We start from the raw sequence: 21,967 nt of genomic DNA on the forward strand, positions 1-21,967 counted from the left end.
GCATTTCTAAAACAGACGCACTCATTAACACTTACCTACATCCCATTAACGTAGTTACCCTAAAAAAACATCATGTTTTTGGAACATGGAGAACATGCAAACTCCACACAGAAAGGAGAGGGTTCGAACCCAGGACTGCCATGCGGTGAGGAAAAAGTGCCATTAACATCAAATTTCGACACATTCATTATTATTATTATTATTATTATTATTATTATTATTATTATTATTATGTTTCACTGTTATTCAGTCGGTGGCTGCTGTTTTCCCTTGTCTCTTGTTTTGGAGTTTCAGCGGAGCCTGCGTGTGTGTGTGTGTGTGTGTGTGTGTGTGTGTGTGTGTGTGTGTGTGTGTGTGTGTGTGTGTGTGTGTGTGTCGGTGCGTGCGCAGCCAGAGCCGTGCGCTGGAGGCTTATGGTAATTGCGGTCTCCCGACTGGCCTTCTGGGTAGCGTCTGCGCTGGTGGGAGTGGAGCGCGTCTCTCGGTCTCAGCAGCTTCATCCATTCTGCACAACACTCCCCGCTCAGCTCCGCGCGTCTCCGGGCTCCGTCTGCCTGCGATTCTTCCCCGTGAACCGAGCTGCTACGCGGGGTAACCTTCAGAAAACCCTCCTGAGACACGGACCGCACTGTCGGAGAGGACGCGGAGTGACAGAGAGCGGGAGAAAGGGGCTTTTTCCGCGGCACGCCGTGCTGCGCTCATACCCAACATGGCGCTGCTTACGGTCGAGCTGAATTAATATCTCCGTGAATCCGACCTCACCACCTGTGTGTCCGTCTCACGGACAGCCTCTCCCTGGCTTTGCGGATTCTCTTCAGTGGATTTCTCCTTTTTCTTCTCAGCCCAGGATCTTTTTTTTTTGTTTTTTTTTGTTCTTGCGTTACGGAAACCCCAGTGACATTTTCAGCTACAAAAAGTCCGCTTTATTTTTCGGGAAATGTATGAGAGCTGCCGGCAGACAAAAGAATAAAGACCAACAGCTTCAGAAATCCTGCTTTGGTGGGTTTTGACACAAGTGGATAACCTGTTAGACACTTTTTGTTGTTTTTCCTCTGGCCGGTGGATCGCCTGTCTCAGGCAAACAGGACCGTGACCGGGCTTGTCTACGTACGCGCGGATCGCTGCCGTCCTATAACTTGGCAAAACAGGAAAAAGGCGTGCGTCCAGACGCTCGGACTCCGTCTGGGACTGGCACCAATTATCCAGGTGAGACAATCAGTGACAGATGAATTTCTATGCCCTGGGCTTTTAATAGCCTGCTACAGCTGGGAAATATGTTTTTAATGATGCTGTTTTCATGTGTTGCGCTTTGAATGGAAAGTGAGGTGGTTGGACGTGGACGTCAGAGTCCGGTGTTGGTGCGCAGAGGATCGGCCACTTCTAAGAATAGCGCATAGGGTGGTCTTTGTGCGTTTCGGCGGGGCAGTGGCATGTGCTTGATAAACAACACGCGCGCACACACTCGGACACATGTAGGCAGTGTTGTCGTGAGTTTGGACGTCCCGGAGATTAGTGAACTTGGAAGTGACGCCGTGGTTCCACCGAGGCTCCGCGCACGCACCCCCGTTGTGTGGTGATAAAGTGTGTGCGCTCGTGATGAGGCAGAGGGGGATGTGGTTTTGTGTGTGTGTGTGTACGCGTGTGTGTGCGCGCACACGGAGCTTCTGCGCTAAACAAGGTTACGGAATCCAGCCTCGCCCTGCTCGGGGCGAGCGCACGGCACCACACAGTTCAGTTTGGGGGGCGTCCCCGTGGTGTGTGTGTGTGGGTGGGTGACAGCTGAGGGTGAATGTGCGTGTGTGTGTGTTTGCGCTTTGTTTGGACGGGTTGGACGTTAATCAGTCGTCTCCACGGTCCCCGAGGTGGTGTTTGAGGGAAGGGACGGGACGCACAACAGCTCACCTTCCTGTCGAGATGATAGAAGCCGCTTTGGCAGCGTGCCAGCTCCTCCCCCCTCCCTCACCCACTCCCCTAACAGGCGTGTGCACACACACACTCTCACACACATGCTGTGTCTTGCAGGTGCTCTCAGATGTGACTTTGCGCATCAGTGCCTTGGCTCCGACTCTTTACGCACGGAGCTTTGAAGCCAAGTGTCACCCTGACTCACGTCACTTCATGTCAAACTCACAATCTGCTGATTGACGGCTTCCCCCCGCGTTTATGGGCCACATCCGCGTCATCACTACTTCTTTTTAAAGTTGCTGTTTAATTGTAATGAGGCGCTTTGGATCAGAGCCAAACGGGATCATCTTACCTAACGATCCCTCAAAGCTTTACCATATTGTCTCGAGCGCCCCCCCCCCCCCCCCCCCCCCCCCCCCCCCTCTCACACTTAGCACAGAAGTCGTTCTGCTGTTCTATGTGTCGGAGCCACGCATGGCACTAATTAGGGAACGCTCGCTTAGGACGATCGATGAGGCTCACATTGGCTCTCTCCAGCTCATTGACGAGCTCAGTGAGGGAAGCAGAGCCGCTAAAATATCAGCCCAGCCCGGATCCACCGAGGACGATGATCATGATGGGTTGATCGTGAGAGCAGGTTTCGTCGGAGGGAGGAAGACCTCATGTTGGGAGCTTTCGCAAGAAACAGACGATAGGATTAACTGGTTGGGGGTCGAGGCTACTTTGGAGAGCTTTTGAAGCTGAACAAAAGCTTTATTGTATTAAAATTAAACGTCGGTCCTTTGTTTCAGGGCAAAAGACTCCCCGAGGCATAGCATGCATATATATATATATATATATATATATATATATATACCGACAGACCTGGGAAAACCGCTCAAATTACGCATCATGTCTGTTGATTTTTGCTTTCAAAAAAATAGTTCTGTTTTGCCAAATTAAGGTACAGGACATTGGTAAATATCCTGTAAGAATTTAGTTTACAATAGATTGAAATATTTTCTATCTGGAGAATCTATACGTCTAAAGCGTTAAGAATCTGAATTCGTAATTTTCCCCCTTCAATAGATTTAAACTTTAAAAAACTTATGAGGATGCTAAAATTAAACTTTAACATGATAAATATTCACAGGGATTAAGAAAAGAAGAATTATAAGAATAATAATAAAACTAGCTTAGATTTTCAAGGAGACTCTAAAAGCACGTGCAGAAGCCACTTTTCATTCACACCAGTCACTCACATCAGCGATACCAGCGGTGGTAAGCTACAATGTAGCCACAGCTGCCCTGGGGCATATACTGACAGAAGCGTGGCTGCCATTTGGCCACCATCAACATTCATGCACAACTCATACGAGGCACTGTGGGTAAAGTGCCTTGCCTAAGAAAACAATAACAATGACTTGGATAGAGCGGGATTTGAACCCCCAACCCTTTGGTTATTGGACGACCAGCTCTACCACTGAGCCAAGAAAAGTTGGTCCACGGCATGTAGAAATTTACACAAGGTCCCACGCGGTTGGAAAAGTTGACCACATCTTTCTGTACACCAGGTTTCTTTAGTAACTTCTTGTTGTTGTGGTATAGTCTATTTGAGGATGTAAAACAAGTTTAATCATTGGTTGTTGGTTCTCTTTCTATTGATGACTAATGTGTCAACATTGTCAAACCAATCTGAGACAGAAGCCAGATTGATTCTGGTTGGCCTACATGTATAATATAACTTCGCAGTAAGATATTGGCCCACTGACATGGTTTTGGATGTTAAAGGCAGTGGGTGGGGACAAACCCAGCTATGTGAGGCTTGTTTCACGCATTTCTCTCCAAATCTGCATTTTCATGTGTGGTAGTGTAGTATTAAAGATTAACCTTTAAATGAGCAACGCAAATGATTGGAAGAAGTTCTGTTTTCGGTTGCAGTCTTTTAAAGGACCAAAGCTACAGGAAATTGTGTTTAGATAAGCCTGTATTTGAACTGTCCATAAAATGTGATAAGATAAGAGGAAATAATGATTTAAGGACCACAACAAGGAGACTAGAGGCAATGAAGGCATACCTTAACATTCCAGATCAAGGTAGTATAATTTAAGTGGTTACGAGTTAAATAAATTCCAAGCCGTCTGTAAAATTGTCATATATTTCATTTTTAGCAGCAGAAACAATACATGTTATGTTTCTGAAATCCTGCATGCAGACAGAAGGAAGCTCCTTAATATTTTATATATTAAAGAAGGAAGAGTTTCCAATGCAATGGCACAGTTAAAAGCTTCAAATCATGACTTTGTACTGGTGCCTCTTTATTCCCAGTATCAGGCCGAGCTGGTCTGCCAGTAAAGAAGGCAGCTCTGCAGCTGAAGCCTAAACAAACAGGCTACCTCACATTTAGCGTGGGCTGGGTTTATTTATAGTGTGCCCCTTCGGACTGTTTTGCGCATCATTTTTCCACTGCGCGCGCTGTGAAGTCAGCGTGGGACTGATGTGTTTTCCAGGTGCTTGAGCGCAGGAAGGGAGCGATGCATGAACAGATCTGCAGATATTTTCCATTAGACTGTTATCACCAGGGCTTTAAATGAACTTTTTAGATCACAAGCCAGCATGGCTAGTAGATTCTTAAAGTTAACAGCCAACCAGATTTTCCACCAGCCAATTTTTTTTTCCAGCGAAAAAACAAACTACATTATGCGTGCCAGAGAATAGATTTAAGCGTTCATGTTTCTTTAAATTGTTTTTATTCTAGTTGTTTGTAGAAATACATTAAAATAGTATAAAAATATAAACATTTATTTAAAAGCAATGTACTAACAATGCCTATGCAATATGGAACTTTAAGTGAACCTTTTATAGAGTATATTCTGATAACTTAATATACAAACTTAATTCAGATGAAAATTGGATCCCTGGAACACTGAAGTCAGAAAAAATAGAAGTAATCAGTACATTCATAAGAATTACATGTACTGTAGAGAAAAATGTTTTACTAACATGCATGCTGTTCAAATGTAAACAAATTCCACTCCCCACAAACTGTATAGTGCACATTTTAAAGGTGAACAAATGGTCGGATACCAGCCACTCACGACCCGACATCCATTTAGTAATAAAACTCCTCAATTTCTTCTTCATTTTCCCCTGTGTCGGCAGCAGCCTTCCTTTTTTGCAGTTCAGGTTTTTTAACACCCGATAAATATCTCCACGTTTGTTTATTTTTTGCTAATTTTACAACTTAATTTCAGCTCCTATTGTTTTTTTTGCGCTGTTGTGTTAGTCTTCTCCAATACCAAATGTAGCATGTACGCTATCCTATTTAAAGTACAGTTTAGGTACTAACAGTTCCACATTTATTGCATTTAGTTTTGGGATGTTTACTGTTAAATTAAGCGAACAATGATACACCGTGATTGGGCACGCTCTGTCACGTAACGGCGTGACGTCACGTACATATTGTTCATGGGAAATGTAGGATTAGTACAACCACCGGTGTTGCCAGATACATATTACGTTTTAAAATCTAAACACACACAAAAATCCTCAAATGTCTTGGCGGAAAACAGCCCAACCTGGCAACATTGACTTATCGCATCGTTTCTGCTGCTTGTTGATTCAGACGCAGTGGTATCTGTTTTGTTTTTCACCAGCCAAAATGGCTAGTAATGCTGCAATGTTACCCGCCAAAGTAAATTTTACCCGCATTTGGCGGGTGTTCATTTCAGGGATGTCCCGATACAACATTTTCACTTACGATACGATACCGATATTGCAGCCTTGGGTTTTGGCCAAAACCGATATTGATCCTATTCGATATCGGTACAAATCATACATATTTTTATTACTTATTTTGTAGTGTGGAAAGTTAGAAAAGGCTTGATCAAGTGATGTTACTTAAACAGAGAACAATAGTCAGCAAACACTGACCCATTTATTATTAACCAATTAGTTACATAAATTTTAACCTTCAACATAATATCTACAGTATCATACAATTGAATAAAAACGTTGTTGGAGTGTGAACCACAGTCACTTGGATAGAAGTGCTGGAGAGGAGCGCTTATATCTGTGGTTTTAGATGCAAAAATCTGATAGTCATTTTCTGGCTAGTATTGGACCGATATTAATATCGGATCGGGACACCCCTAGTCAATTTAAAGCCCTGGTTATCACTATTTAAAACGAAGCTCAGTCTTTTCTTTCTTTTTTTGTCAACCCATTCGCATGTGCAGGCGGTTAAAATAAAGCACATGTTTGGGTTGCAGCTTGTGATTTAACCCAAACCCTATAGGCAGAGAGTGCAGGAATGAATTTGTTAAAGATTTTGGGGGTGTTGATGGGTAAAAATCCACCTGAAGGCATCAGCAGCCCTACGTATATGGCCTGCTGGGGGCTCATTGTCATTCTGACTGATGTATGACAGCATGGGGCTCCGTGGGGCTGCTGGATGAGCTGCTTTCTAAAGCCGCATCCACACCACCTCTATCTTAAACTCATTAACCCCCCAGTCTGCCCCCTTTTCTGCTGTGGGATCAATAGGAGAACAGGCGGAGGATTGACGCACACGGGGAGCGTGTCAGCACGATCACGAGGTCGCTTTTCGCTTATCAAACCCGAGCGTGCGCGGCTTTGGGAGGAAAAAAAAAACAACAACAAAAAAAACAAACAAAGTGCGTCAAAAGAAATTTCCCGTGCTGAGTTTGATACACAGAAGCACGAGGACTGTTTTATATGATATGAAACAACGGGCTCGTTGCTGCTGGCGCTGCGCTACAAATGCGTGTGAACAAAAGCGGAGGCAGCGGCTCAGAGCCGAGGACAGATCGGTTTTCCAGGCGCTGCGAAGCTCCCGGAGGAGACGTCACGGTTTGATTGAAGCTATGCTCCGTGCTGGCCTCCCGGGACCTAGCGATGAAACAGGAGAACCCCCCCCCTCCCTCTCCCTCTCCCTCTCCCTCTCCCTCCACCTCTCCTTCACAAAGCTTTTTGTTTCCACGGGTCACTTCCCCACAGAGAGGCACAGTTTCACCCGCGCACGGACTCGCAGGACGGATCAACTACGTCACATCAACTCAGGCGATGTTTGCATATCTGCACCGATGTTTCTGCTTGGATTTATTTAAAGAGCCACATCTGCTCTATATTATAAAATAATATACATGGAATATTTTAGTGTGGATAATGGATCAGATAGTTCATCAATCAGCTACACAAGTGATTACATTAATTATGTAATAGAGCAGGGCAATATATCAAGATTTCTATTTTGGTGATATAGAAAATAACAATATCGCCTATAACGATGTTTTTTTAAATTTTATACCCTATTTTGTATTAAAATACTCATTTTAGAAGTCGCTGCTTTCACTACTTCTCAGAACAGCATGAAAAGCACAGTTAGATGATTTCTGACTGTGTCCACACTACAGAACTCACTCACACGTGCTGTCCCTTATAGGAGAAAGAGACAAAAGTGGCACATTATTGTGCAGCGGTTTGTTAGTAAATCTATCTATGTGGCATTTTTCAGCAAATATAATCCAGAATTGTCTTTGAGTTTAAAATATTAAGATTTATATAGTATATTGCCATTTTGAGAAAAAATATTGAGATATGAGTTTTGGTCTATCGCCCAGCCCTAGTTCTGAATGTTAGATGTAGAATAGTGTATTGTGCATTTATTTTCCCTTATATGAAAAAGTACCTTGTTTATTGCTTTACTACATCCTGTAGAGACAGAGTGGTCCTGAGAGGGACTACATTTGGATGTGCAGACGCTGATTGGTCAGAGAATAGTCATAAAGTGACCCAACAGCCAGGTTAAAGCTACCTGACATTTTGTTATCAGATAAATCCAAAGTATATAGGCTTCATTGATCAATACCTCTAAGATCACCCGCTTGAAAGTTTGTTTTCATCTCCACCCTAAACACTCCGTTTGTTGACATTTTCTCGTATTGCATGGGATGTGGACTTTCTGAGACCGGCTCATAGAAGAGAAGTGTTTTTACCTTCCCGATATCACAGGGAATACCTGCAGGTACAAACTAGAACAAAAATATCAAGCAAATCACTGTCCGTGTCTGGCAGGAAAAACAAACATGTAATCACGGTAAAGGTGTGTTCACACTAGGGGTGTGTGATGCCATGAATCTGATACGATACACGATTTGCATGTCATGATACGATATATCCCAATATTAAACAATACGATATGCACCATTGAAGTACAAAATGGTTTGAAATACAATTAATTTCATTTTTTTTAAACTTGTGAGAAAAAGTAAATGTAACTAACTGTAATCCAGTATCAAAAACAAGTGGTATGTTCATCAAAATGTCCAATTACATTTTTTAAAAAAGTTTTACATTTTGCTTCTACAACATTGATTCTGATTCTGTTAAGTACTTAAATTATTTTTAAAAGTAACCACATACATCTATAAAAGTGCAATCAACTTCCAAGCTAAAATGTATTGAGGAGTGACATATTTTAATAAGGTCTGATATGGGTCACTGACACCTTGTGACTGGGCGTTTACATGCTATGCACATTAGCGCAATTAAATGTTTTTTTTTTATTTATTAAAAAACATGCTTTAAATAATCAATTTGGACATTTTTTGGATTGATATGATAATTGCACGGTAAAATATTGCAATATATCACCAAATCAATTTTTTCTTACACCATTAGAATGCACCTTAATAAGTAACAACAACCATATTTGTCTACTGGACTCCACATCCCACAATGCAATACTGGGTGGCAATTTTAACCTTTTTCCTTTCTTTTTGGATAATGTGCTATGGTTTTATCGAATCAAAAAATATGGTGGGTTAGCTTTAACTATTAAACGTGAAGTGGTGAAAATGAGTGCAAAAATACAAACCATTCTACCGTTATAGAGATGTCCCTCAGAGGAGTAACCAGTACTAAAGCAGAGCTGTGGTGGAAAGGCGTCATCAGTGACCTATGGGGCTTATTGGGAGATTGATTCACAGCAGAGTGCTGATGGCACACCGCACCTCCTTCCTCCCATTCTCTGCAGGCGCAGTCTTGATCAAGCGTTTGTTTTTAGACGTTGGTGCCTCGGGCATCTCTGGAAAAATTCCCCCAGACGCTTAGCACCAGCAGCAGGGTAACCGTGATAGGATATTTTATTACAGCTCGTATGCCTTCAAAGCAGGAATGCCTTATCTGTTGCCTGCGTGCAACATCACTCAGACTGCGTCGGCTAGCCTCCAGTTTGATCCTCACAAGGCTTTACGTCAACACCACTAATCAAAGTGCATTATTGTAATTATTTAATTTGTTTGTGAACTGGTACATCTGCCATAGTGACCTTTCGTGCACTTTTGGAGCGAGCTGCAGAGGAGAGATAAATGAACAAAGATGAGATGGCCTCTTTCCAAAACCACACCCCTTTACATGCAAATGTATATAATTTATCAGAAACGTTATTTTCCCAGCTTGGTGATTTCTATATAATTATTATTGAATGAGCAGGTTCACCTGGCTGCAGATGAACCCAAACCTTCATTATCTCAACACTTGTGGATCCTCTTCAAAATCACCTTTTCAGTTATTTTTATGTTAAATGTCTCACAGCAAATCTGCAGAAATTAACTACACAAAGTTTGATCTTTTCTACCAAATTGTTGGTTTTCAAGTGCTTATTTTGCCCATAAGTGTAATATCTTAACAACCTTTTTCGGGTCGTGACCCCATTTTGATTACACAAATGTCCGGCCACCCCAGAGACATTTGTTTTTTTTCTAGAATTTGTTTTTGATCATGTTTATTAAAGTGTTCTACAAATACAGAGTAGCCAGGATTAGTAAAGTGTCAAGATGCATCACCTTCAGATATTTTTATTTGAGTTTAAACATAGAAAACAGTTGTTTGATATTTATTGTGTGTGATGTGTGAATTTGAAAAAGAATAACAATTCAAAAAAAATGTTATTTTAAGATACCAATTACTATAATTTCAGGCGACCCCACATGGGGTCTCGACCCAAGGTTGAGAAACCCTGCGTTATTAGTGTTGTAAGGTGATTTGTTTTAATTAAAGCCATGTGCATGTTATCCATCAACATTAGGCTAATTGCCTTTGACCTTTAACCCCATTAGAGTGTTTGATCGCCCTGTTATTGTGTGTATGTTTACTTTTATTTAAAGGCTCACATATTAACAATTGTGTATTAACATCAAAAGTGATGCCATGGTTTAAACGTCAGAAAAACCTCAGCTAAAGAGAGCTGACGCTTACATGCGCATCTGTTACAATCGAGTCCTTTGGTGGTATAAAGGGCCATTTAGTCCTCATTTGGCCCGGGATGAATAGAACCAGTTCAGCAGCCGCTGGCCGGGCCCTGGTGACAGCTCTGGGGGGAGGAGGGCTCACAATATCCCCGTTGTTGACGGCTGTGTTCGCCGAGAGGGATTTTGAACCGTGCACCGACTTGCATGCGGCTGTGCAGCGGCCCGGGAGGACGCACGGGGGCCTCCGCTCGTTAATGGTGTGACAGCTGAAAGGGACGCGGCTCTGATTGCTGATCGGAGGCAGCTGTGCTCGCGCGCTCTGCGATGACAACCAGCACGACAGCTCCGCGCGAGCTTAACGCGGAGATGATCAATTTAAACATTTGGCACACGTCGGCTCGATAATCAATAACAATTAAAACGGGCTGGCGGCCTCATCCTGCATGGCCGCTCCTCATTATGACGCTCGGAGTGTGAGTGTGACCCGAGGATGTGCGTGCGTGCGCGCGTGTTGCTTCTTGCCTTCATTGAAGTTTGTTCCGTCTGATCTTGATTTGATTCACGTGCGCAAAATCCATCCCGCCCACTTTTACGCACGCGCACACACAAAACAGCCTCACGGGAAGTGCGTGCGTGCGTGCGTGCATGCACACCCGCATTTAATCCGTGTTTATCCCCACCCCACCCCCGTCGCTGCGGAGATTATCCTGCGTCACACTGCATTTTTTAGAGCTGATCGGAGCTCTGCGCTTCACGGAGTTTTGGCAAAGCTCCAGGGACAAAGAGCGAGAGGGCGCCTGTGCTCTCAGCTCTGCTCTGGACCCACACAGGCTCGCTCTGGGTCCAAGCAGAGGAGGAGGAGGTGAAACCGACACCGAGAGAGGCCTGAGAAGAATGGACAGTGTTTATGAATAACCAATGCTCTGTCTCTCCACCGTATCTGCGCTCCAAGCCCGCTTACTCATCAACTCTCTGGGTGATAAGGCTGCTGCACGGCTCGACACGGCCTGACTGACGCACACGAAGCCCACATAATGAGTGTCAGAGAGAGAGAGAGGAGGGGGGAGGGGGGAGGGGGGAGGGGGAGGCCTGAGCGACGAGCGGCGCCTGTGCACGTTTAAAAAAAAACAAAAAAAAAAAACCCGCAGGTCACGGAGAGTTCAAGTCGCTGTCATCGCACCAGAAACCAGGAAGGAAGAGCGGATCCACTGTGTTTACACTCTTTCTTTATCTTTGATCAGCCCCATCTCTTCGTCCTTGTTTACTCCCTGCGCTGTGAGGAGCACAGGCCTGGAAACACCCGCTGTTTTTTCAGTTTAATGGTGCGCGTCAGGGCTGCGCTTCAGCGGTCTGCTTTATAAACGCAGCTCCGACCGCTGCGCCTCCCCCACCCCCCCTCCCCTCCGCCTGCTGCCTACCATCGTGATGGATTGGACGGCCGTCAGGAGTTGTTTGTTGCGCAAACTATTCTTAGCAGCGGGGATGGGCGTCAACACGCAGCCTTTTCCATATCTGCTGCCTCAACGTCCTTCCAACACTGACACTAGGTCAGGATTTCCGCATCAAAAGCGCATTGTTAGATTTATAGTGGGATGAAATCAAATAGGCTGCAACCACTGTTATAAAGAAACTATGTAAAACAGAACTGTCAGGACACACATCAGATCATGGCAGCAAAAGTTTGACTTTTCTCTCTTTGTTTTAGGTGCATGAAATGCAATAAGCCTATATTACCTTTAATTTTATTAACCTATGAATAAAGTATAGATTTGCAACTTTTATCAAAGCGGGGGCCATGGACATGTAATTAATCTACAGGGCATTATCAACATTCATGCCAGCATTTACAATAATGATCAATGTGAGCATGAATACTGGAAATAACAAAGGGTTTTGTCTTGATTTGTGTCCTTTTGTTTATGTACATTATCCTAGTTTTTTGTGTTTGTGTTTTTTTTAAATTCATTTTGTGCATTTTTTTGGTACCATTTTTGCATGTTTAGTATATTTTTGTTCTTAGTGTATTTTAGTTGTTTTATATGTTTCTGTTATTTTGTAGTCATATTGTGTGCTTTTGGAGTAATTTTGATTATTTTAATTATGATTTATTTTTCTATAATTGTGTATGTTTTTCTAGTCATTTTGTGCATTTGCTTTGAAGGAACAAAATTGAATGAACAGAATTAAATAAAAAAAAAATCAGAAGACCCTGAAAAATACTATGTTGGAGATTTTTAGATGCGTGCAGGGCCATATAATCCGATACTTGTTTGTTTTTGCTGCTGTTGGACCCGGTTATCCGATATCATTCATCCTCATTGCATGAGCTATAGATTCTATTTCGTTTATAAATTGAGGTCCTTTTTTTTTATTTTTGTGGTTCAATGACATTCATTCCAATTTGATCCTCTCTGGGAGACCATTTCGGGGCTGCAGGCTGCATGTTTGACACCTCTCACTTTTCTGAAAGTGTGTGTGTGATGCAGTTCGATGCCTCGGTGTTAGGTTCAGTCCTACAGCGCACACACTTCACTGAAGGGGATCTCGTGTGTGTGTGTGTGTGTGTGTGTGTGTGTGTGTGTGTGTGTGTGTGTGTGTGTGTGTGTGTGTGTGTGTGTGTGTGTGTGTGTGTGTGTGTGTGTGTGTGTGTGTGTGTGTGTGTGTGTGTGTGTGTCAGAGACAGGAAACGGGGCTGCTGCTAATTTCTCAATGCTGTCCACGCTAAACGCTCACATACACGTGGCCCTGCACACCGCGGCGCTTTTATCGTTTGCACACGCACCGTCTCAGTTCCGTGAGTTGCGGATGTTGTTGAAGCAGGCGGGGGAAGGGGGGGAGGGGCAGCAGGGAGGGAGAGTCGGGAGAAACCGTGTCGAGGGGCCCACAGCAGGCTGATTAATGTGCCCCGGGTCACGGCAATAAAAGTGGCGTGCCAGCGGCGCAGAGGCGTTTCTCTGCAATGATCGAGGAGCCGAGAATGTGTGCTGCTCTCAGCACTGCAAGGCTTTACTTTCCTTCTATTTTAAACCACGTCCCTCTCTCTCTCTCTCTCTCTCTCTGTCCCACTTCGTTCCTGTCCGTCTTGCAAAATCGTCCCCCTTTAATAGTAATTAAGTCATAATTCAAACTTCGACATTTCCTTTTAAATCACTTATCACAGAGACTTGCCTCAGCTTTTTCTATTGTTGCTCCACTTGAAGTTTTTAACGTATCTTTATCATGGACAAATGTTGGGATTGCTGCATCCTTTCAGAAAGATAACCTACGGCAAAAAAATTTACAAATGAAAGCATAAGAAATATAGGGTTCATCGTGTTCATTTTTAGTTAAGTGATGATGCCAACAATAATGATGATGATGATGATGGAAATGACCTTGATTAGAACATGGACTTCAAACACAAGGGTCAGTCTTGGTCCTACACCAGGTGGGAGATAACAGAAAATGATAAAAATGAAATTAAGACAAATATTTTCAGGAGGCACTAATGTTTCTTTCCACTTATTTACTAAATGCTGTACCTTAAAATGTGTTTTATCACTTGTGCATTCCATCATTATGCTCTATAGTTGTTTGTTCAAAGTATTCTGAGCAAAATGTGGTCAGAGAAAAGGGGTACTTTGGAACCACTGACTTACAGAGTGTTATTTCACAAACAAATTATTTCCTCATTAATGCCCTGGCTGTATCATTTTGATTTACTTTCACGGTGACTTGAAGTGCTTAAAGCGACGACCCTTGATCATTTTTCATTAGATAAGATCGTAATGTATGCCTCATAGATCAAAGAATCGAACATCTTTTAGGGCTATTCCAAAAAGTAAGGAAACTGGTTGGAATTGTTTCTTTAAAGTTTGTTTTCATCTCCACCCTCAACACATTTTTGTGCATTGCATTCTGGGATGTGGATCCTAAATACTTGGGTGGAACGTAATGCTCGGAAGCCCGCTCAGCAAGAAGAAATGACAATATAGTGAAAAATCACATAACAGTTTTTGAGATCATGCAAATTGTACTGCGATTACATACTTTTACATAAATAACTTTTGTAACATGGTTATATAACTAACTTTCTACATTTTCCAAAACTGTTGAGTATCACTAATTATTTTAGTGTCTGAATTAAAGATTTTTAAAGGCACTTAATTAGAATCAATTGTTCAATAGCCCTCATCTTGCCATCACGATGCAACATGCTTTGTATTCATAGCTAAGAACAAGCAGGATAAAATAAAAACCAAAGCTGCGGAAAAAAAAAAAAACAACATTTAAGAAAAATCATTGTGGGAAGCTGAGTCTTTGAGTCATGGAAGATGATAACTTAATGAAGTTGAACACCAAAAAAATAGTCTGGCCTCGTCTTGCTTCCTCTATAACCTGCTTCAAAGTACCCATCTGATAGCGACTTGTTCAGTTGTTGTTTGCTAACATGTAAATAATTCCAACTAATTCCACTTTTTCCACATGTAAAATATCAGCAGTGAGAATAAAAGTAGTGCCTGTGCTATTTCACATCCCCATATTTGATCCTACTATTTTATACTTTCAAATTTGTTGCAAGGTGCACTACATTTTCTGCTGTTGTCTCTGTCGTTTGCGAAGCGTTTGTGTGAAATCTGGTGAGTGTTTGTTGGGTGCTAAATGGTCTCCCACTGAATGGTCTGTAATGCATAATCTTTGTATGCTCTGTAGAGAGAGCAGGTCAAAGAGGGTGGAGGTGAAAACCTACACCCCGCAGTGCATAAGCAGTCCACAGGGTGAGTAGGTTGGGGTTTAGAGCTAGAAGGTTACTAGTTTGAACATATTATTAGATGAATCAGTGAGCCCCCGCAGTGCTTTATTGTTCATTGAGTTCCTTGGTTACACATGCTTTCCTATTTCTTAGTTTGATGTTACTGTTTTCATTTATCTACACACCTCTTGCTCCAATGTCATGCTTTGTTCAATCAACCTTAATGAATGAATCTTCTTGAATTAAAATAAATAAATGAAATGTAATAAAATTGTCATTTTCTCTTGAAAAAAATTCTGAAACCAACTTCTTAAGTTGTGGATATTGCGACATAGCTGTGGTGTGTATCTGTATGCGTTGGTCTGTGGCAGAGCCAAAACTCTGGCTGCTAACTGTTTGCTCATCTCCACAGGGCAACATCTGTTCGTGATGTCGATGCTGAGGCACAAACCAACCTGGAACTAAGACAAGGGAACCACATCACACAAAACATGGCAAGTGGCTTAGCTTGTCTTGTCATAACATCACAGATTTAAATGTCTATTGACAGTGTTCAGCAGCAATTTTTTTCATATCATGGTTTAACTGTGAATAATTTAGCATAGAGAAGTGACTTGTTAGTAACCTACTTTTTTCCCTATCCAGGTGGATGCAAGATTGACGCCCCTCGCTGCAATGGGGCTAGACCGTGGCACTTTGATACACGAGGGTCTTCGTCTCCATGGTGGAGTTGTGTACCCTGGGATCAGAGCACTGCCAGCCGACAAGAGCAGAGAGACATCCTCTCTTCCGCTTGCTTATAATAGAGATGGCCTTCCAGAACTCATATACAAACCCGACAACCCTCTGGACAGTCGCAAGTCCACAAATGGATACCTTGGCCTCTATAAAAGCACTCATCCAGGTCTGCACAAGCCTATGTTGGTTTCCGGTGCTGGAGCTGAAGGTCTTGGCTTAGAACGTAGAGTAGGGCCTGGGGAGAAAGCATCAGAATTAGGTTTGGCAAGCGCTGGTGGCTACCTCCGAATGCCGTGGCTCAGCCCCTACCCTGAAGCAAGTATGTATCCCTTCATGGACACATCCAAGTATGCGGCTCTAAACATGTATAAAGCCTCCTTGCTGAGCCAGCCCCCCTATCTTCCCCAGCACCTGGCCTACCCACTGTGTGCAGCCCAGGGGGGCAATGTTACCCCTACTGCTCCGGTCTCTGCTGCTGAAAGGCTCTATTACATGCCTCCCTATCCTCCTTCTGCCATCTCTTCTCCGCTAGTAGGACCCCCTATGAGGATTCCTGCTGTCACGATGGCACCTTCATCACTGGTTCACTGCCAAGATAAAGGTCTTGGTGTTGCATCTCCTTTTGCACAACAACTTCATCAACCCTCTCCTCACCCTCAGCACCATCAGACTGCTTTGGATAGAGACCGCTCCCCGAGCCGGAGCAGCAGGCCAACCAGGCCTCCTTCTAGAAAAGGCTCGAGCACCAACAACAACAGTGCATCAAGCACCAGTGGTACTGGCGGGGGAATTAACAACAGTCTGCCGGCTGATTCTTCTACTCCTGTTTCATCTCGCCTCCACCAACCTCCCGTTTCTTCTGCTTTGCTTGAAAACTCGCTTGATTTACAAAGACCAGTTGCAAGGATAGGACAACCAACCACTTCGTCTGCTTCTTCTATTTCTGCCTCATCTTCATCCACACAGTCTATTCCTCATCCCTTTTCTGTCAGCAGCATAGCATCAGAGCATCCTTCTCCCGCCCGACCCAGCCCCCACAAACACCGATCCAGAGATAGCGTACCTGAGCACAGAGGTCTGGGGGCTGAGAGAAGAGCCAGCAGGTCTCCTTCAAAAGGAAATTTTGAGAGGCCAGCTCATCAGCCTCAAGCAACCAAAGACTTAACTGAGAAGCCATTGGACTTGTCCGGAAGAATAATTGACTTTGGGCTGCCAACCAATGGATTTCCTGTTAAAATTGACACTATATCACCTGGTGCACGTTTTGGACTCCCCACTAACAGAGAGCTACTAAAAGAAAACCTGTCGCTCTCTCCTTCCGCCCTTGCCCATTCAGTGGTCAGCAGCACTTCTTCAAAAGTCTCTGAAAGACCAGAGATGATCAGCACTTTGCACTCTTCTTGGGTTGTACCTAGCCCATCTCCTTCACACTCACAACACACACCAGTCTTACCCTCGTCTCCAAAGCCAAACACTGAGCTGAGCCTTTCTCAGAACAAGGGCTCCTCACCCTCTGTAATCAAAAACAAGAGCCTGGAGAGAGTCCTCCCTCAACAACGTAGCTCCTCCTGTCCAAGAATTGGAGAGTCTAACATTAATGTTCCTTCTTCTCAGCCTTCTGCCTCCATGCATGGTAGCTCTAAGGCTCATTCTCCCAAACCTCATAGCGAGTGGGTAAAACAAAGCGCCAGCCAGCCAGACCAGCCTCAAGTCTTGAGCCACCACAGAGAGGGGACAGAGAAGCTCTCTCAGACTACTAAAAGAAGTGAAACGGCTCCAGAAATGCCATCTTACAAGAGGCCCTGTTTAGAAAATGGTCACCCTTCAGGGCACCTTTACCTTCCACAGAGCGATGCTTTTCTTAACCACAGCTTAGCTTATACCAGCAGATTTCTGCCCTACCCACTCCCTGATGGCATGGCACTGAACTCAGTACCAATTAAAGGGAAGAGCCCAGTCTACCCTCATCCAGTTCTCCTGGGCAGCAACAGTCTCTATCCCACTCACTTGTCTGCAAAGCACCCTTTACCGTACCACAATCTCACAGCGGGTCCGGGAGGAGAATACCTCACCTACAACTCACAGGAGATGGCCCACCCTTTGATGCAGGCACAGTCTGACAATAAGTTGTCAGACAGGGTAGATGGATCCTTAAAACCCAGGGGACTGGAGAAGTCAAGAAGTGGGATTGAAGAATGTGGAAGCCACAAAGACAATAACAGTGTGAAAGAGACATGTGAAGAAAAACAAATTAAATCGGACAGGGAAGCAGGAGTACAAGGACATCATGGCATTCAAAGCAAAACCCATGTCTCCCCTGCAATATCCAGAGAAAAAATTGTCTGCATTGACCTTGTACACTCAGACACAGATATCGAGTCAACGCCTGTAGTTCCTAAACAGCCTCTTGTGGAGCCCAGCTTCAAGGTGAACCAAAAGGAATGTTGTAATATGAACCAAACTTCGATGAAGACTGAACATGACCCAAAACATCAACATCACCTTTCCCATCCTTATCCATTTCACTCGGTGCAGAGCCCAAATCTAAAGCCAAACCATGCTGATAGACAGCCAGAAGCTTCTTTTAGTAGAGCAAGGAATCTACTGGATTCTAGCTGTCCTGAGTTAGCATCAAGGACACCGCTGTCTTCTCCAGGTCAGAATGTTTTTGGAGAAGAGAGTTCAGATGACCAAAGCTCAAGTGCAGAACCAGAAGACCAAGATCAGAGTACGTTGCGCTGTGCTCGCACATCAGGGGAGCGTAGCTCAGGAAAGAACAAAGCAGACAGGATCAACCAGGTTCCCTACCTTTCACACCACCACATAAATATGATAAAAGAACCGGATGAGGAACAAATGTGTGAGGGGGAGGCTGAAAAGGAAGACAGTATCGTTGACCTGGGGGAGTCCCAAGTAGAGGGGGACGAGGATGAAGAGGACGATTGCCACCATTCTTCCAAATGTGCCCGTAGATCCAGTTTGGCCAAGAGGATTGCAAACTCTTCAGGCTACGTTGGTGACCGATTCAAATGCGTGACCACCGAGCTGTACGCTGACTCCAGTAAACTGAGTCGTGAACAGAGAGCTCTTCAGGTAAGACTGCCAACACTTTGATGTCTGTGTGTGTGTGTGTGTGTGTGTGTGTTTGTTTGTGTGCAAACTACAGAAAGGTGTTAATGAACAATATGTGCAGACATTTCAAACAAACTTTTAGTTTTATCATCTACACAGGATTGAATCCCTACAGGCCACTGTCTTCATTCTTTGTGTGCTTTAATCAAAAACTGCCTGTGAAACCAACCCTGCATGAAACTCTGCATCTGCACCACAGTGCAGGATTATATACGTTTAATCTTCCCTTTAGTTTATCATTGTCCCAGTGAGTTGGGTTCAAAGTTCCTTTCCAGGGGTGGGCATTTCAAAGGTTAACTATGGCTGCTGTCTCTGTATGTTGATTAGTGAGCAGCCACTGTAAAGGTCATTTCTGTATGTGCGTGTCTGTGTGCTCATACCTGCTTGTTCTTGTGTGACTGCCTTGGGCCTAAAGCATGCATTAGTGCTGACTGCATAGAAAATTATATATAGTAGTAGGTTGGAAGCATTGCCATGACACCCACACAGTTCACAACGTCCTAGCCTATGCTTAACCTCGAGGTTAGCTGCAGTGGAGGGCTTGCAGTGTGCTAACAATCAGGAGCCGCCCTCTTTATGGCTCACAATAGGCTTTTCCGCATGCACCCTGTCTGCCAGTCACTAGCATCACCCCCTTTAATCCAAATCACTTCCCGCTCACGGCCTGCGCAAGGTCTATCCATCCTACCAAACATCACATGACACCGACTTTATTTTAAGCAGTTATCTCCGGGGTTTCTTCTGCTCAGCCTGGAAACAAAAAGAAATCCTGTGTCATATTATCCACTGAGCCTCAGAGGCAGATATGTTAATTGGTTGCACATGTCTGTCCATGTTGTGAATGCACCCTAGAAAACTGTGGTTTTGTCAATGTCATGCCTGTCAATGTGCAACTGCAACACAAAGCTATCAAACACTGTATTTCTGGACATGTGAAAATATGAAACAACCCTCGAAATGAATGAATTGCAAAGCAATCAATTAGACATTCTGTTTAGTGATTGACATTATCAAATTGATCACATGCAGTTCAGAAACAATTTGATAGTTTTGATGCAGTGTTAGTTGACCTGTTAAGTCAATTTTTTTGGATTATGTACTTGTTTTTTGGATTGTGGCTGCCTGTTGTGTGTTTAAAAAAAAAAAAAAAAAGTTGTGGAGAAATAAAAACTCGTTTAAAAAAAAAAAAAAAGGATGAATTGCTGGACAGATATATTGAGCCCCCCCATTCTAATTGCTTAGATGGAAGTCATATCACGAGAGGGGAGTAATATAAGTCAACCTGCAGCTAACTGGGAGGTCAGTTCTTTACATTTCTTATCACATCTGCCTCTGATGGGTTCTGTCTCCTTTGTACTCTGTATGGCTGCACACTTCTTTCCCCCTCACTCATTCTTTTTCCTCTATTTCATCTCTTCTCCCTGCCTCAAGGCATAGATGTATGTTTCCTAGTCATGTTTATGTTTCAGGAAGGGAGATGCCAGGACTAAAGCCCCAGAGTGCATGGACTCAGTGGCTGCCGTAGTCTCACCTGTGTTTTGATGCCGTGCTTGTGATTTGTCTGTCTTCTTTTGTTGTCTCATGTGTGTGTGCGTGTGTAAAGGGGAGGGGGGGGGGGGGGATTTCTTTGGCATATTCTTTTATTTTAAAATAATTCCATTTCTGATGCAATTTTTCGCTTCTGTAGCTGTTGAGGACAGATTGAGGCTTAGAGGTGTCTGTGTGTGTCTGGTGCGGGCAGATGAGTGGTTTTCATGAGTTTTTTTTTCCCCCCTGCATTTTTGTGTGCGTGCGTGTGTGTGTGTGGACGCACAGCGGGCAATGATGCGGTTCTCGGAGTTGGAGCTGAAGGAGAAGGAGGGCAGCAGTGTGTGTGTGTCTGCCTCAGTAGCGGCAGCAGGACGGGAGCTGGCGGACGGCCAGCGCAGAGAGCGAGCGGTGGAGCACTGCCAACACAGCACCAGGCAGGGAGAGAGGGAGGGTGAGTAACACACATATACACACGCACACACTGGCGCTCAAGAAATTAACAAAAAAAAGGGGGGGACGTGAGGTTGGGTCACCAAATGTTAGTTGCACTTGTCAGAAACGTAGAAATCTGTGTTACTCTGAAAACAAAGAGTGCAAATAAGAACTCACATAGTCAGTCAGTCACACGCACACACGCACGCACACACACACACACACACACACACACACACACACACACACACACACACACACACACACACACACACACACACACACACACACACACACACACACACACACACACACACGTATGCGAACAGTTCACCACAAGCCACGCAGAGTAAGCCGAAGAGACAGAGAGGAGGAGTTTTATTTTCAAGAAGCCCTTTGTGCTTATCTGCACACAGAGAGACAGTGGAGAGGGCGGGAGGGGAAGAGATTGCGTGCGTGAGCGAGAGAGAGTGAAAACGGGGGGAGCTGGAGGGTGAAAGCGGATGGGAGAGTGCAACGGAAAGAGAGGGGGGGAGGAAAGGAGCGTAGTTACATTGGCTGTGAGCCCAGCTGTGTGTTGGAGCGAGGCCCCGGCTGACGTGTGAGCCTAATTATGGCATGGAGAGAGACAGGGAGGGGAGTGGGGGTGGCTGGGGGGGAGTCACGCTCCGTGTGAGAAGGGCGTGGTGCGGTCATGCCGTGGGGAGGACGGAGCAGGAGGAGGAGGGATAGAGTCACTGCGCAGAGCGCTCGCAAGATGTTTTCCCGGCCTCTGATCGCAGGAAGCAGCCACTGGCTCGTCTCAAATCAGATTAAAAAGTCTTTACCCCATCAAAATTTAACTGACCATCTTTAAAGCAGAATAAAACCTGGCTGGTGTTTAACTAGAAATCTCCTCCTGTTTTATTCGCCTCTGCTCGACTTGACTTCCATTTTGAAGTTCGTACTAGAGCTGTAATCGGGCCCTAAACTTTAGACTCCACACAGCCCGAGACAGACAGAATTCTGCTCCAACCAATTTCTTCTAAGCCCAAACTCATTACTGACATTATTCAAATCTGTCCATGCACACATACTCTTTTGTCAAGAACGAGAAGTTTATACATTTTTTAACATCATTTATTCATTCGCGAGAAGCCAGCCACTGATTCACTTCCTCAGCATCCATTTCCGCATCTTTCTCATGCTAATCGAAACACATCACCTGACTGCACATTTACCGTGGAGTGCTCAAGCCTGGCCCGAG

The 21,967-nt window shown here is 44.2% G+C and overlaps 1 protein-coding gene across 2 annotated transcripts in view; it reads left to right on the plus strand.

The window, feature by feature from the left end:
• The first annotated feature begins 413 nt into the window (after window positions 1-413).
• bcor (BCL6 corepressor) overlaps window positions 414-21,967 on the plus strand; it is a 45,200-nt gene continuing 23,646 nt past the window's right edge. The window contains exons 1-5 of one of the 2 annotated variants that reach the window (XM_028435279.1): window positions 414-1,206; window positions 15,302-15,383; window positions 15,535-18,720; window positions 20,002-20,058; window positions 20,575-20,740. In XM_028435279.1, coding sequence (XP_028291080.1) covers window positions 15,381-15,383; window positions 15,535-18,720; window positions 20,002-20,058; window positions 20,575-20,740 — 3,412 coding nt within the window. In that variant the 5' untranslated portion in view covers window positions 414-1,206; window positions 15,302-15,380. The remainder of the gene's footprint in view (window positions 1,207-15,301; window positions 15,384-15,534; window positions 18,721-20,001; window positions 20,059-20,574; window positions 20,741-21,967) is intronic. The other variant, XM_028435280.1, reaches the window with a different exon arrangement.

Source organism: Gouania willdenowi, chromosome 21 (genome assembly GCF_900634775.1).
Source record: "Gouania willdenowi chromosome 21, fGouWil2.1, whole genome shotgun sequence".
NCBI lineage: Eukaryota > Metazoa > Chordata > Actinopteri > Blenniiformes > Gobiesocidae > Gouania > Gouania willdenowi.